This window comes from Pimephales promelas, chromosome 13, assembly GCF_988280905.1.
Source record: "Pimephales promelas chromosome 13, fPimPro1.hap1.1, whole genome shotgun sequence".
Lineage (NCBI taxonomy): Eukaryota > Metazoa > Chordata > Actinopteri > Cypriniformes > Leuciscidae > Pimephales > Pimephales promelas.
In genome coordinates this window covers 33861396-33878116 of record NC_142781.1, presented here as the reverse complement: position 1 = coordinate 33878116, position 16721 = coordinate 33861396, and the positions used below count along the sequence as shown (strand labels likewise).

Here is a 16721-nt window from a genome sequence, read left to right as displayed (position 1 = left end):
TAAAACAAGACGAGAAATTAAATATCCCCAGCACTTTCTATGATGTAGTATGCTTGTTTATCAAAGGAAGTAATACGAAATGACTCTTATATTAACAGGATGTTGGGGGAATCACTTTTTTTCTTTTTTTCATCAAACCGCAATTTTTGCAAGTTCCCTTAATTTTTGCAAATTCCAGCAATTTCATCGCATAAAATTACATAAATATCCCAGATATTCCATCGCATTTTTAAAGAAAACTGGCCGCATAATCAATCAATTTTTGTACGCAACAATCACAAAAAAACTCCGCGTTTTTCTGGAAGGACTGAATATTATTATGGTAAATGTTAAATATAAATCGCAAATTTTTTCACAAATTTTTGGAAATTACCACCACAAAATCAGTCATTTTGATCGCAAAAATCACACAAAAAATCGTGAAATCCTGGAGGGACTGCCTGTTTATAGTTCGAGCCCGATCAAATCCAACCTTGAAGAAGCTGTGTGTGTGTGTGTTACTATTCCTAGGAACAAGTGAAGAGTTCAGATGTAAAAGCCTCTAAATGCCATTTAAATTTTCTTCTAAAATGACCATTTTTATCAAGCTTGTATATTTAAGTTCTGTAATTTCACTTAAATGACAGTTAATAGGTAATCGGTTAATAGGTGCCATTTAAGTGAAATCACTGAACTTAAATATACAAGCTTGATAAAATTGATCATTTTAGAAGAAAATTTCAAATGGCACTTAGAGGCTTTTGCATCTGAACTCTTCAAGTGTCATTATCAGAGATTGACTGAATATTTTTTACAGTGTTAGTAGCAATTTCTTGTCGTTTAATCCTGATCTAGACCATTAAACTCGCTTAGCACCTGCCATGAAACCTTCAAATGGGATTCCAAGTGTTTTTAGTAAACACAGACATCTGGAAACATGCGAACATGCGGCGGGAACATCAGCAGTTTTATCAGAGGCTGTGGACATAGACAGATGGCTTTGAGAAAGCGTGTGTGTGCGGGTGCGCGAGATAAGACGAGACTCGAGCTCTAAATCACCGGTTATCTCCCGCGGACCGCAGCTGCGTGCTAATGGTCATCACAGCGAGCTGACAGCTAACGCTAAAACACACTCCAGGGAGAAGAAACGGCCAGAATAGCACACATCGACCAACAGTTAATAGGCCAATTCAATAACGCAATTACTGGGAAATCACAGGGTGGTTAACCAGCGTAGTTTACATTAAATTAAACATTGACTAACCTTACCTTCAGACAGCAATAGCATCATTGCACATGTAATTAGCTAAGTCAAAGACGCACACAAGCTATATATTTACTGTTCACAAAGTGAAAATCTATTATAACTTCCTTACCATTAGACAGTGCAGATAGTTTTACATCTATCAATTAACTCGAACTGAACTAAATTAAAACTCTGATGATTCATCGATTAATCTGCATCGATTAATCTGTGTTATGGTTTATTAAAACATATTTACGCTACATAAATATTCCTGTTTATTATTGCATATATATAAATGTTAGCCTATATGTTATAAATAAATCTGTATTTAGTGAAAATAGTGCAAAGAAAAAAGATTATGCTATTTTTATGTATATTTTACTGATTAAATCGTTCCTGAATGAAAAAAGACAGCATTTGAATATTTCATAGCAAATATATAAATATAATAAAATATGCATTGAATATAGTCAGATGATGAACAAAACAATCATTGATAAGCAGCAAATCATCATCTTAGAGTGATTTCTGATGGATCATGTGACACTGAAGACTGGGGTAATGATGCTGAAAATACAGCTTTACATCACAGGAATAAATTATATTTTAAAACGGATTCAAATAGAAAAAAGTTATTTTAAATCATAAAACGTTTTCACTATTTTCTGTATTTTTGATCAAATAAACACAGCCTTGGTGAACATGAGAGACTGACTTACTGGTTTAAACTTTAAAGATGAACTGAAGAGCATCTGAACTCTGATCAGCTCTTTCTCTTATAATATGTAAAACGTCTCAGTGTAATAAATGAAAGGAGTGACATGCATGTACAAATACTAACTAGACACTAAAGACTGATGACCAGTTAACGGAATAATTAACCAAACTACAGTCTCTTCAGAAAAAGTTCACAGGGCAGCGCAAACACTTTAAGTGGCTTATAATCGAAGTGTCCTGCAGGTAACAGAGCAAAACGGGATATTTTATCGCTCATCACCTGCCTGTTTTTAATCACTGAATTATTCCAGGTTCAATAATTCCTGCTCTGCTGAAAACATCTGTGACGAGTTTAGTTAAATACATGCTTGGATGTGAATGGGATTTTTTGAAAACATAACATGAGGCTGCTGTGGCAGAATAACTTACCAACTCTGTTTGTGCACTGTCATAATCCAGTGAAAAACACCATGACCAGTAAACCTATAGCAGGAGTTATGGTCCAGGACAATGGCGCAAACTGACACCTGGAAACAAGCCACTGGGGATGAAGAATGTATTATTATGGACAAAAATTAAAGATGCATAAAGTTATACAATTAAATCACACACATATTTTCACTCACTCACTGTCTGACTCACTCACTTACTATCTCACTCACACACTGACCCACTCACAGACTCACTCACTCACTCACACACACACACACTCACTCACACACTCACTGACTCACTGACTCACTCACTCACTCACACACTCACTGACTCACTCACTGTCTCACTCACTCACACACTCTCTCACTGACTCACTCACTCACTCACTCACCGACTTACTCACTCACTCACTGACTCACTCACTCACCGTCTCACTCACACACTGACCCACTCACTCACTGTCTCACTGACTCACTCACTCTAACTTACCGACTTACTCACTCACAGACTCACTCACTCACTCACACACTCACTCACTATCTCACTCACTCACTCACTCACTCACTCACTCACTCACTCACTCACTCACACACTCACTCACTGTCTCACTGACTCACTCACTGTCTGACTCACTCACTTACTATCTCACTCACCGTCTCACTCACACACTGACCCACTCACTCACTGTCTCACTGTCTCACTCACTCACTCACCGACTTACTCACTCACAGACTCACTCACTCACTCACTCACTGACTCACTCACTCACTGTCTCTCTCACTCACTGACTCACTCACTGTCTCATTCACTCACTCACTCACTCACTCACACACTAACTGTCTCACTGACTCACTCACTCACTCACTGACTCACCGACTTACTCACTCACTCACACACACACTCACTGACTCACTCACTCACTGTCTCACTCACTGACTCACTCATTGACTCACTTACTCACTGTCTCACTGACTCACTCACTCACTCACTGTCTTACTCACTGACTCACTCACTCACTCACTCACTGTCTTACTCACTGACTCACTCACTCACTCACTCACTCACTCACTCACCGACTTACTCACCCACAGACTCACTCACTCACTGACTCACTCACTGACTCACTCATTGACTCACTTACTCACTGTCTCACTGACTCACTCACTCACTCACTGTCTTACTCACTGACTCACTCACTCACTCACTGTCTCACTCACTGTCTCACTGACTCTCTCTCTCACACACACACACACACACACACACACACACACACACACACACAGGTCTGAACAGGGAATGTCATGCAGGCGCATTAAGCCTGAACTTTGATGAAAGGCAGCATTGATCAATGCGGTGTAAAGCCTGCAGACCCACAGCTCTGAAGCAACACAACAGCCAATCAGAGTTCTCCACTTTAATTGATCAGTGGGTTTATATAAGACAAAGCCCTAGAACAAAACATGTGAAAAACACCTCGCAGACAAAGTCTCATAATAATGAACGTTATTTGTCTTCATTACAAAAGAAAGTTAAACTCCAAGTTCATTTCAGAGTCGAAAGCAGCAAATAAACGGACAAATCATGTCAATAAAAATGAGGTTGAAGAAATGCTGAAAGCTGGAAGTATGTACCGTTGGGTTTGCCTTCAGCCTGTTCTGACACCATTTATAAAGAACATTTTGGCATTTTAAAATCATCAGTTTGTAAATGGCAACAATGGTGGACTATTAAAGTTTCTAACACAACAACAAACACCTTAAATCTACAGTGGCATTTCCACGAAACCCATTACTCCATATGACCAAAACACACCTCATCATTTCCTGGGGATTAAGGCTATGTTTACACGGAAACGATTCTAAAGAGAAAACGCAAAAGTGGCGTTGCGTCATCACTTTTTATTCTGCGTTTAGACGAGCGTTTTGAGCGGGAAATTTGCGTGCAAATGGTGACGCAAAAGTGTGTGAAATTCAATGTAGTATGCACTCCAGGCGGCTAGGAGTGCATACTACAGCAACACCAAGTCCGCGCGCCTGCGTACAACTTTCACCGTCAATCAGACTTTAACGTTTTTACCGTTTACACGGGAACGCGGCGGTGGAGCGTTTTTAAGATTTCCACTCTGGAGGGTGGTTTCACTTTTTAGCGTTTTTAAGCCTCAAAAACGCCGTCGCCGTGTAAACGAAAGGCACATCCGATAAAATATTTTTACGTTTTCACCCGCGAGCGTTCTCGTGTAAACAGGGCCTCATTATCAAAGAAAAGATGCGCAACCTAATTGAACATTAAACCCAAAATGATTCGGTTCATTTCACACTGTAACCATTTAAATCCAGGCTGATCTCATTAGTGTTCATACGTATTTGTATGTAAAGTACATGTGCATTTTTTTTTACCATTGGACTTACATTTAGGTTACATTATAGTTCCTATTATGCTTTTTCACAAAGTCTTGATTTTGTTTTTGGACTCTACTAGTATAAGTTCAACATTTTTTTCCTCAATATTCTCCATTGTTGCGGCTCCTCTCTTCCCAGTCTGTCAGTAACGCTCTGTTTAGTTCCTGTCTCTATGAAGCTCCTCCTTCTGAAAAGCACACTGTGCTCTGATTGGTCGGTTGGATCAGTGTGTTGTGATCGGTCAAGAGCTTCGAGTGTGTTTGGGAAATGCCCCGCTCCAGTTTAACACACTACTAACTAACTCAACCAGGCCCCGCCCCTTTATTCTGCGCATGAATTATTATAATGAGGAATATTGTGACGTGTGAAGAAACTCAAGACTACAATGGAGGAGTTCAGAAACACTGACACTGATATAGCTATAGATATAACTCCCACTGGAGGGACTTTGTGCTCAAACTCTTTAATGCATTGATTTTTATCCAAAGCAAACTGCATTGCATTTAAGGCGCACTTTATATCCATTCATGCATTCCCTTGGGACCAAATTTTGGGACCTTTAAATGTTATATTTTGTGAACCAAAATACTTTTCTGAAGCTGTACATGCCAAAATATTTATGTTGTAATGTATGTCTCTGTGCAATTGTAAAGAAGTCACACTTTACGTAACAATACTTATGAATCTCTAATGAGATCACTTTTGTCTTATTATATTTGACTACAAAACTAATGCTAACTTTTTTTTTTAATGTGTGCATTTGTAAAATTGCCCAATGATTCAGGGATCAGTAAGAATGAGTCATTTGACAACAACGGGTAAATTGTTAAGTGAACTTAACTATTTAATAATTGCTTTTATATATATATATATATTAAAGTTCTCCAAAGCCGTTTCCTTTCATTTCAGGCACCGCTCTGGATGCACAATAAATAAAGCACAAATAGTTTGTGTGAACACACACGCACAGACTTAAGACAGATCGAGAACGTAAGAGCGCAGCGTGATGATGAAAAAAATGAGAAACACAATTTCAAGAAAATGTCCAGATCATATTTCACCCCAAATCAAATGAAAGAAATAATGACATTTTCTCTGCAATTTGAATAATATACTGTTTGTGACAAAGTTTAGTAAAAGGATAAATAAAAGGAAAATACTACCATACTGTTGAAATAATACTTCATTATATGCTTATTATACATAAATGCACCAATTATAAATATAAATAAATAAATACATTTAAAATGAAAATTTTGCATTGCTTTAATGTCTCAGAGGGTTTTGAGTTTGTAATTCATTCTCATTTAATAAAAAAATAATACATTCAAATAAATAGCATAACAAATACTGACATAACGTGAAAATAAAAAAATAAACCTATTTTTCGTAATGGTATGAATAAATTAAACAAATGTCATAAATAAACATACATATTATAAAATGACAAAAAAAAACCCACTGATTTTCATGTAAATAATATAATTTGAGGTATTATCTCATATAGGGTTAATTTTCTTAAGAAATAAAAAAAGTTCTTACTTTTTCTGTTGATTTTGTGGATGAAATGTGACCTAAACATATTCCTGACATCCTCTGTGAGATTCACTCCAGTTTGAGGACCGAGAAAGTGGCAAAGAAGGCAAGAGAATAATAATAATAATATAAAAAACTGTTTGAATCATTTGCTTCTGCTGATCTGAGAGCCGTTTCAAAGGCTCTCGATGTCCACATCAGTCTGTGAGATCCTTATGCAATTTATACAAACCTCAGTCAGGTTAGAATAAAGGTTGCGTCCATCCGGCGATCCTCGGCATGGCGAGTTCATCCGTCCTGGCGCTCGTGATTATGAATCTCTGTCGTTCTATGAGCTCAGCAGCTTGTCTGCCTCGGGGTAAGTGGGATACTTCACCGTCTCCACCTTCTCCTTCACTTTATAGGACGGGTACAGGCCGGTGCGTCCCAGTTTGCGGTTGACCCCTTTGGAGTATCCGTCCCAGTGGTTTCCGGCCACTCCGATGACGTCTCCGGGCTCCAGCGGGACGTCCTCGGGCGAGCGGGCCTGGTGTGGGTAGATGGCCATTTGATTGTGTGCGTTCTGTCCACCGAAGTAGTAGATGTCGTCCAAAGAGCGGAAGAAAGTGGAGGCGTCCGGGTGAAGAGTCTGCATGATCTCGTAAGCCACACGGCACACCTGACACACACACAACCACAAGAATGGTGAAATGTGGTTTTCACCATTTTTTTAATTGGTGTTTTTCATCTTTTATATATATATATATATATATATATATATATATATTAGGGCTGTGCAAAAGTTAATTGCGATTTATTTGCATCCAAAATAAAAGTCTGTGTTTACATAGTATATTTGTGTGTGCTGTATATAATTATTTTGTATATATAAATACACACACATGCATGTATATGTTTAAGAAAATGTGTTATTCCTATATAAAATATTTATATTTATATAATATAGATTATGTATTTATATATATATACAGAATTTAAGCGCAAATAATTCTTAAATATATACATGCATGCATAGGTATTTATATATACAAATAATTATATACAGCACACACAAATATATTATGTAAAACAGACTTTTATTTTGGATGCGATTAATCGCAATTAACTTTTGCACAGCCCTGTCAGTTTAACGCGTTATTAACGGCGTTAACGCAAACCCATTTTAACAGCGTTCATTTTTTATCGTGCGATTAACGGTTTTTAATAAAAACAGTAGTCTACAGTACAGTAGCTACTCATAACTTAGAATTGTATTATAATTGTGTTTCATACGACTTTAATCGGCATTCTGTGATCAATTCGCGCTACGGTAGCATTTTTCGACAAGGCAGCAAAAATCGTCAGAACACCGGCTCGCAAGCCTAAACGTGTGTTTGCGTCGTGCCTGTTGTTTTGTTTCCGTTCTAGCTAGATCCGCTTGCGCTTTGGTCGAAGAAGCAACAAAACGAGGACGTTTTGTGCCGCACACACTCGTTTCGGCTTGCGAGCCGGCCAAATAGTAACGTTACGTTTTGAGTGGATGACGAGCGCGAGACGCCGAAATGGATGGATTTTACTTTTAAAAAGTTGCCAAATTATCCCATTGACAAGACCAAGTGATCTGTGGGTTTTGTCATTGTGAACTGAGCGAGTTATTTTCAATAATAATAATAAAAAAAACATTTGCACTAAACAAGCCGATCCACTTTTCCATGTTGACAAGAGCATTAAAATGAGCAAAAAAAATAATGTAACAAAAAATCAAAAGGCATTTAGAATAGATAAAAATGTGCGATTAACAATGACATTAATGCGATTAATCGCGATTAAATATTTTAATCGTTTGACAGCACTAATTTATATATATATGCGTCTGAAACTGAACTCGCGTCTCTATACTGTGATCAATGTAGACAGCGTCAGTGATTATAATGGCTTCTGTTTGATTTGACATGGCGTGCAAGTGACTGAACGCCAGTAGGCGGGGCCTATGATGCGATGGCGTACAACTATTCGTCAATGATTGGCACTGGAAAATGTATTTGCCCATGTGACATCACAGATGTAAAACAGATAAAAATATCAAAACGAGCCATTTTTGGAGCTTGATTATGAATCCTATGTTTATAATAAGGATGACGTTTTAAGCTATGAAACTTGCAGGCTGTTTTAATGGTACAAAGACCTCTTATACTGTATGTCAAAGTTGATTTCCCATGAATCCTCTTTAATGTTACCAAATTAAACCTTATTGTAAAGTGTTACTATGTACCTGTGAGGAGAAGGTGCAAACCAGGAAGTCAGTCTGCGACAGGAAGTGGATGTCCAGGATGACGCCTCTGAGGGAGTTCTCCGTGTAACGGTTGTGTAAACTTGCTGACCAAGAGATGGAGTTGTCACTGATGAACTCATAGTCGGCGTACCTGAAAAAACGTTTAAAATATTAAAAATACATTTAACAATAAACGGTATTTTAACAACTTGTGTTGCACATCATTAAAGACAATCCCAGCAGGCAATTTAACGTCCAGTCACTGTTGAATCAACGCAGGTGCCAGTGTTGGATAGCCTATAAATAATGTTGATTTGATGTACAACTCAAAAATATATTGATATTTCTATGTTGAATCCATAGCAAGTTAACAACACCACTTCAACTATTTGGGGTTCAACATTGTTTTGACGTTGAATTAACGTTTTTTCAAAAACTGACATTATTTCAATAACATTTAAAAGTTTAATGTCAGTCGAATGCCAGCTGGGATGTTGTACATTGTTAAAAAAAAAAATGTTATATATATATATATTAAAAAATGTAAAATTGGAGCTTTTTTCCCCTCACACTATTTTCATATTCCAGGTTCAAAATGAAGAAGAAGTTGTTTTAATAATATAGCGCCTTTCCGTAGCTCAAGGTCACTTTAACGTTGTACATTACCGTACATTTACACACACACACACACTCACATAAGGAGGACACATATAGTCACATTATCCAATATACATGTTATATAGATATGAGTCTTCAATGTAGCCACAGATGAGATATTACGCAGTACTTTAACACTAAATGACCTTCCAGCCACAGTAGACAACCGGAAACAAGACAAATTAACATTTTGAGAGATGAAAATAAATCAAAAATATACATTTCATTATATAACTATATGTAAAATGTAACAATTTGTATATGGTTGCGAATAAAATAAATAAATCCCAAACAAATACATTATAGATTTTCATAAATTTACATTTTCAAACTGGAAGATGAAAATAGTGCAAGTGCATAATACATTTAGAATACTGATGACTCATCAAATATACACATTTTCATTATATAACTATACATAAAATATTTATATATGGTTGCAAATAAAATGCATTATAAATAAATAACAACCTATAAATACATTTAAATGTAAAGTCATTTATAAAGTGAAATTTAAAGTGAATTATAGCTCTCACAGGAAATGTGAAAAGCTTATAAAAGCATGTAAAATGTATATTTCTTTATTTTGCTGCATGCAGTGAGAAACTGCAGCGTTCTTTGATGCTTTTAACTCGGTGAGAGCAAAAATAGAGTGACTAGATCAAACGCTGTTTTTTGTGTTTGTCTGTCTCTCTTTCTCTGCACTTTTGTAGCATTTGTCGAAATCCCTTTCATGACTCATAACTCACTTGGTTTTTGCTTCCTGTAACAGCGAGGGGTCGTCGGTGGCCAAATACACGCGTTTTTTATCCACGTGTCCGTCACGTTGGGCCATGTACTGGAACTGTTCCTCCACGTGGACCATGTACTCCTCTATGGGGTGAAACGCGGCCTCCGTCCCGACTTTATCTGTCCGTCTGACATGGACACTGGAAGACAGAGACATGTTTGAGTTTATTCAACTGTTCATATAGTTTATATTTTTTATTTCCTATAATCTTTAGTCACTGTGAAACTCAAGTATATGTATCTTGATTTAAGAATTGTTCGATATTCGTACCATTTTGACAGTGAACCCTTTTTATTTAACCCTAACATATCCAGTTACTTCATGTAAGAAAATCAATTCACTTCAAGTCAATGGAAATTCATCTTTTATATATATATATATATATATATATATGAAGAGTTCAGATGCAAAAGCCTCTAAATGCCATTTGAAATTTTCTTCTTTAATGATGATTTTTGTCAAGCTTGTATATTTAAGTTCAGTTATTTCACTTAAATTGCAATGATAATTACCTATTAATTGTTATTTAAGTGAAATTACTGAACTTGAATATACAAGTTTGACAAAAATCATCATTAAAGAAGAAAATTTCAAATGGCATTTAGAGGCTTTTGCATCTGAACTCTTCATATATATATATATATATATATAATTTGCCAGGTAAGTCTTAAAGTCTGATGATTTATCAGTAAAAATAAGTACTAGCTCAGAAAGAAAGAAAGAAAGAAAGAAAGAAAGAAAGAAAGAAAGAAAGAAAGAAAGAAAGAAAGAAAGAAAGAAAGAAAGAAAGATTCGGTAGAAAGAAAGAACGATAGATTAGTTAGAAAGAAAGATGGATAGATTTGTTAGAAAGAAAGAAAGATTAGGTAGAAAGAAAGAAAGAAAGAAGGATAGATTAGTTAGAAAGTAAGTAATAAAGAAAGAAAGAAAGAAAGATAGATAGATTAGGTAGAAGGGAAGAAAGAAAGATGGATATATTAGTTAGGTAGAAAGAAAGAAAGAACGATAGATTAGTTAGAAAGAAAGATGGATAGATTAGTTAGAAAGAAAGAAAGAAAGATTAGGTAGAAAGAAAGAAAGAAAGAAAGAAAGAAAGAAGGATAGATTAGTTAGAAAGTAAGTAAGTAATAATGAAAGAAAGAAAAATAAATAGATTAGGTAGAAAGAAAGAAAGATAGATTAGGTAGAAGGGAAGAAAGAAAGATGGATAGATTAGTTAGGTAGAAAGAAAGAAAGATTAGTTAGAAACAAATAATGAAAGAAGGATAGATTAGTTAGAAAGAAAGAAAGAAAGAGATTAGTTAGAAAGATAGATTAGATAGAAAGAAAGATTAGTTAGAAAGAAGGATAGATAGATAGATAGATAGATAGATAGATAGATAGATAGATAGCAACAAACACATGATTCGAAGAACGACACATGCACTGAACTTCAACACTTCACTGATGATTTACATATTGTTAATCAATAAAACTGCATTCATATTAAACTGACAGGAACATTGAGCAGAAATCAAATCCTTCGTATGTACCAAACACATTAGTATTAGTCTATCTCTCTCTCTTGTCATCTGATCTCTATGCTTCATTGTAGATTTACTTTATTACATTATATTTGGGTTATTATATTTCACAGCGCTGTCATGAGAGAATGATGCTCCCGTGGGGCCGCAATCATTCAATTCTCAGTTATTCTCATTAATTTCATCATGATTGTGAGCCATGTTCATTGTCATTATCATGTGTCATCATCTTTCAGCGTAACACCCACCAGACGCGTCTGCCACGGGCACAGATAACACACACACACACACACAGAATGTGAGAAGACAAATAAAATGATGATCTGATAGACTGAGAGAAGATGAGAGATGTACCGACCCAATAATCGGGTGTTTAAAGCCCAGTTTGACACAGGTTTCCTGGATCTCCTTCTCCAGCCAGGCCTGAGGTCGGACCAGGTACTTGACGAACTGAGACACCCACCAGACGGACGGGTCACCGTGCAGACGCTGCAGTCGAGGAGCAAGGTCTTCTGGGATAGCGAGCGGAAGGTACGGGGGTCTGGGGTGAAGGCTGTCGACAATGGGCAGCTCCACCACCTGAACGTCCCGGTCATGAGCCTCACCTGCACAGAAACACATTACATCAGCATTTTAAAGTTTAAAGTCGGCATGAAACGGAAGTTGCGGTGCTCTTTTCTTCCCAGTACACTCTCAGAAAAAAGGTACAAAAGCTGTCACCGTTTTAGGTGCTAATATGTACATTTTAGGTGTTAATATGTACACTTTAGGTGTTAATATGTCAATTTTAGGTGATAATATGTGCATTTTAGGTGCTAATATGTGCATTTAAGGTGCTAAGAAGTACATTTTAGGTGTTAATATGTCAATTTTAGGTCCTAATATGTACATTTTAGGTGTTAATATGTCAATTTTAGGTCCTAATATGTACAGTTTAGGTGTTAACATGTCCATTTTAGGTGCTAATATGTCAATTTTAGGTCCTAATATGTACATTTTAGGTGTTAACATGTCCATTTTAGGTCCTAATATGTATATTTAGGTGCTAATATGTACTAATATGTACATTGTAGGTGTTAATATGTACATTTTAGGTGTTAATATGTGCATTTTAGGTGTTAATATGTGCATTTTAGGTGCTAAAATGTACATTGTTAGTGATTATATGTACATTTCAGGAGCTAATATGTCATTTTAGGTCCTAATATGTATATTTTAGGTGGAATACTTGATTCTGATTGGTCAATCGTGCTTCCATATTCCTAGAAAACAACCTCTGAAAACTGGGTCACTAGTTGTGCTTTTGGTGAGCTAATAAAATATAAAATATAATACAAAAAAACTCAGTCAAATCATTATTTTGTGTACAGTTATTTAATTATGCCACCCAGTATCGTGGACTCGCTCTCTCTCATTTCACACAAACGCAGCGGCTGCCATTTTGTGTCTATTGTTTTGTACACTGTTGGATTATACAACAGGCATGATTTTAAAACGGTTTAATCTGAAATCAATATCTCTAATCCCCATAATTATTTATGTGGCGAAATTCTGTGTGCTAAGTGATATGAATGACTGTATAAATGTCCGTCTAGTTTGAACTTGACTCAGATCAATATTTTGTGTCTAATTATTTACTTACGTGGCAAATAGCCGTGTAATAAGCGTGATTATGTATACCCAGCGAAGAATAACCCCCCGACATCATCCCTTACATAAACTTTAAGTTACATAAATGATGGTATGTTCCTCAAATAAATTTAACATCTGACCTGACAGCACACAAATCATATAGACCACTTTTATGCGACCCTCGTGGTCATTTTTTGAAACTCAACAGAGTCTTTCCGCATCTAGTTTCATTTGACGGAAAATAGCAGAAATGTAATAAATTTTGAAACGACATGGTCACTTTGCTATCTGGGTGAAACAATAGATGCTGGGAGAAACGGTTCATTTTTAATTGGATGGAGCCTTTTTTTTTATATCAAACCTTTGTTGAATAAAACACTGAGCTAATCAAAAATGCATTCCGTGATTGCAGAAACATGCAACGCTGCCAAAATGGCCAAAACAAAGCATTTATCTGCCTACTGCATTGCCAATGATGCTTTCAAGGTAGAAGCTCAATAGAATTTGAAAGAGAGCCGCGGCATTAGCATCAAGTAGCTCAACCTGGCACCGCTCACTCAACCCATCTATCATGATTTCAAGATGCAAATGTTTGATACAGACAACAAACCATCTTTTAAAGCACAACCAACTCACAATGCATCTAGCAGAGGTAACAACAAAGAAAACGTCCAATGTGCATGAGAAATCTCCTGTTTTTTTTAGCAGTCACACCTGAAGACCATCGCTCACTCCTATCTGCATGCACCTGTGTGCTCCTAACAGGAGAAATACAGCCCAAAACATGCTTTTGTGCTCAATTCTTCAGCCATGTGAGTTCATTAGCCAGTAACTGTAGGCTGCAAGCCGTTTTAGCTTTTATTCATTTCCAGGATATGAATTCTTGATAACAATTTAATTGCTGATATCTGTAGTGAAATGTCACCATAGGCTGCCATTCAAAATCAACTGTTTATATCAAGAATTGATTGTTTACTAGTAGAAATATAATTTTTGATATCAATAATTACATTGTTACTAGTAAAGATATGAATTCCTGATATCAATAATTAAATTGTCACTAGTTGAAATGTCTATTATTGATATCAAAAATTCAATTGTTACTAGTAAAAATTATAATTATTGATATCTGAAAATGTATTTCTGATATCAATATTATTTCAGATATCTAAAATGGCTTTCTAACTAGTAACAATCACATTCATGATATCAGAAATGCAAACTGTCACTAGTAAAAATTGAATAATTGATATCAAAAATGAACATTGTTACTTGTAGCAATTCAATTGTGGATGTCAAGAATAGACATTTCAACTAGTAACAATTGAATTCTTGATATCAAAAATAAAGGTTTTTACACTGTAAAAAAATATTTTCAAGATTTGTTATCACAACATATTTTCTTTTGTCAAATCAACTTTATAATAATTTATTTAGTTGAGATAACTTATTATTTTGAGTTTCTGATGATTAAATTAATCTCCTTCATTGTATTAACTCACTTTTTCCAGTTCAATCAACTTAAAATTTTAAGGCAACCCAGGTTACTTACTTTTTTAAGTTAAACCAACAATATTTTTTACAGTGTAGTAATCACAAAATTTTTTCATGTGTCAAATCAACTTAAATAATTTATTTAGTTCAGATAACATATAATTTTGAGTTTCTGATGATTAAATCATTCTCCTTCATTGTATTAACTCACTTTTTCCAGTTCAATCAACTTAAAATTTTAAGGCAACCAGGTTACTTACTTTAAGTTAAACCATCAATATTTTCAGTGTACTTGTAATAATTGTATTTCTGATATGTAAAATTGGTATTTCAACTAGTAAGAAATCGATTCTTGATATCAACAATTGGTTTTGAATGGTGACATTTCACTAGTGAAAATACAACTGTTGATATCAAGAATTAAATTTTTGATATCAAAAAATGTAATTGTTGATATCAAGAATTCATATCCTGAAAATGAATAAAAGCTAAAACGGCTTGCCATTTACCTCTAGCATAACCTAAGCTTGAGTTTTCATCAATAAACGCTCGACCTGTCACAGGTTTTCATAAATGTTTGATGCAGATGTCGACTGTGGCGTTTAACTGCATTAAAGCGTTGCATGGTTTATGTGGTTGCCGTGCAGATGCAAAGTCACCCCTGAGAAATAAAGACTGATTAGATTTAATGGTGCAGTTTGTGTTAGACGGGGCAAAGGAAGGACAGGAGCGCGAGAGGACGGCGGAGGGAGGAAACCAGAGAGACTTTGATCTGAAGAAATATTCCCAAAGTGTTCTGGAGGCCAGTTTCTACAAAAGTCGCCAAGGTGACCCGTTTCAGTGCTACACACACACACACACACACACACACTCCCTCGTGCTGGAATGACTGGCGCTGGTCTCGGGGCAGAAGTCTGGACACGTCAGATTAAGCAGGTCACTTACCCGGAGTCCTTTCACAAACACCCTCCAGAGAAACAGAGACACAGGCCAGAAGAAAGAGCCAGAGAGGCAGGAGCTGTGGATGTTTATTCAGTGGATAAATACAGCTCATAAAATTAAAAATCATTAACTCACCCTAGCCTGGCTGGAACATGCTGCTCTTTTCTATTCAGTGAAAATGAAGGGATAGATGCCGTCAAGCTCCGAAAATACATACAAATATTACTAATACGTATTATAAAGAGAACTAGAATAGGTTTTCATGCTTGAATGTTTCAAAAACACACTATTTTCCTCAATATTCTCCATTGTTGCGGCTCCTCTCTTCCCAGTCTGTCAGTAACGCTCTGTTTAGTTCCTGTCTCTATGAAGCTCCTCCTTCTGAAAAGCACACTGCGCTCTGATTGGTCGGCTGGATCAGTGTGTTGAGATTGGTCGCGTTTGGGAAATGTCCCGCTTTCCCCATAACCGCCAGTTTAACACACTACTAACTAACTCAACCAGGCCACGCCCCTTTATTGTGCGGATGAATTATTTAAATGAGGAATATTGAAAATGAGACATTTGTTTATTTCATACACTCTAAAAAATGCTCTAAAGTTGGGTCAAATATGGACAAACCCAACTACTGGGTTAAAGATTTAAATATAAGACTTAACCCAACGGCTGGGTTAGTCCGTTAAGTCTTATATAAATGTACCACATCTATCACACTTAATTAGCGTGTATAGTACGGAAACTTTCTGTTTACCAATTAACAGTTTTGCACTGCAGTGTTTTTACCGTTTTACCGTTAAAATCACGATTATTTTTTACAGTAATAAAAATGATTGTGATTTTAACGGTAAAAGACTGTAAAACTGTTAATTGGTTAACAGAACCTTTCTTTATACGGTAAATAACTGTGATAGATCTAATGGTAAATTTCATGTAATTTTACTGTAAAATACCGTTAAATTTACAGTTTTTAAAGTAAAAACGAACAACTCATTGTATAATTTACAGTGAAAACCCGTAAATTGACATTCCCACAATTCCCTGCGTGACGCTTTCGCATTTGATGTATATTTTTGTTGAAATAGCTTGTTTCATAGTTTGCTTTCTAATCTGTTATGTGCAT

General features: G+C 35.9%; 1 protein-coding gene across 1 annotated transcript in view; it reads right to left on the bottom strand.

Annotated features, from left to right (window-relative positions):
• Positions 1–3776: 3776 nt before the first annotated feature.
• fut8b (fucosyltransferase 8b (alpha (1,6) fucosyltransferase)) overlaps positions 3777–16721 on the bottom strand; it is a 110271-nt gene continuing 97326 nt past the window's right edge. The window contains exons 7-10 of the mRNA XM_039689969.2: positions 11892–12138; positions 9970–10149; positions 8564–8714; positions 3777–6970 (exon numbers count right to left, since the gene is read on the bottom strand). Coding sequence (XP_039545903.2) covers positions 6641–6970; positions 8564–8714; positions 9970–10149; positions 11892–12138 — 908 coding nt within the window. The 3' untranslated portion in view covers positions 3777–6640. The remainder of the gene's footprint in view (positions 6971–8563; positions 8715–9969; positions 10150–11891; positions 12139–16721) is intronic.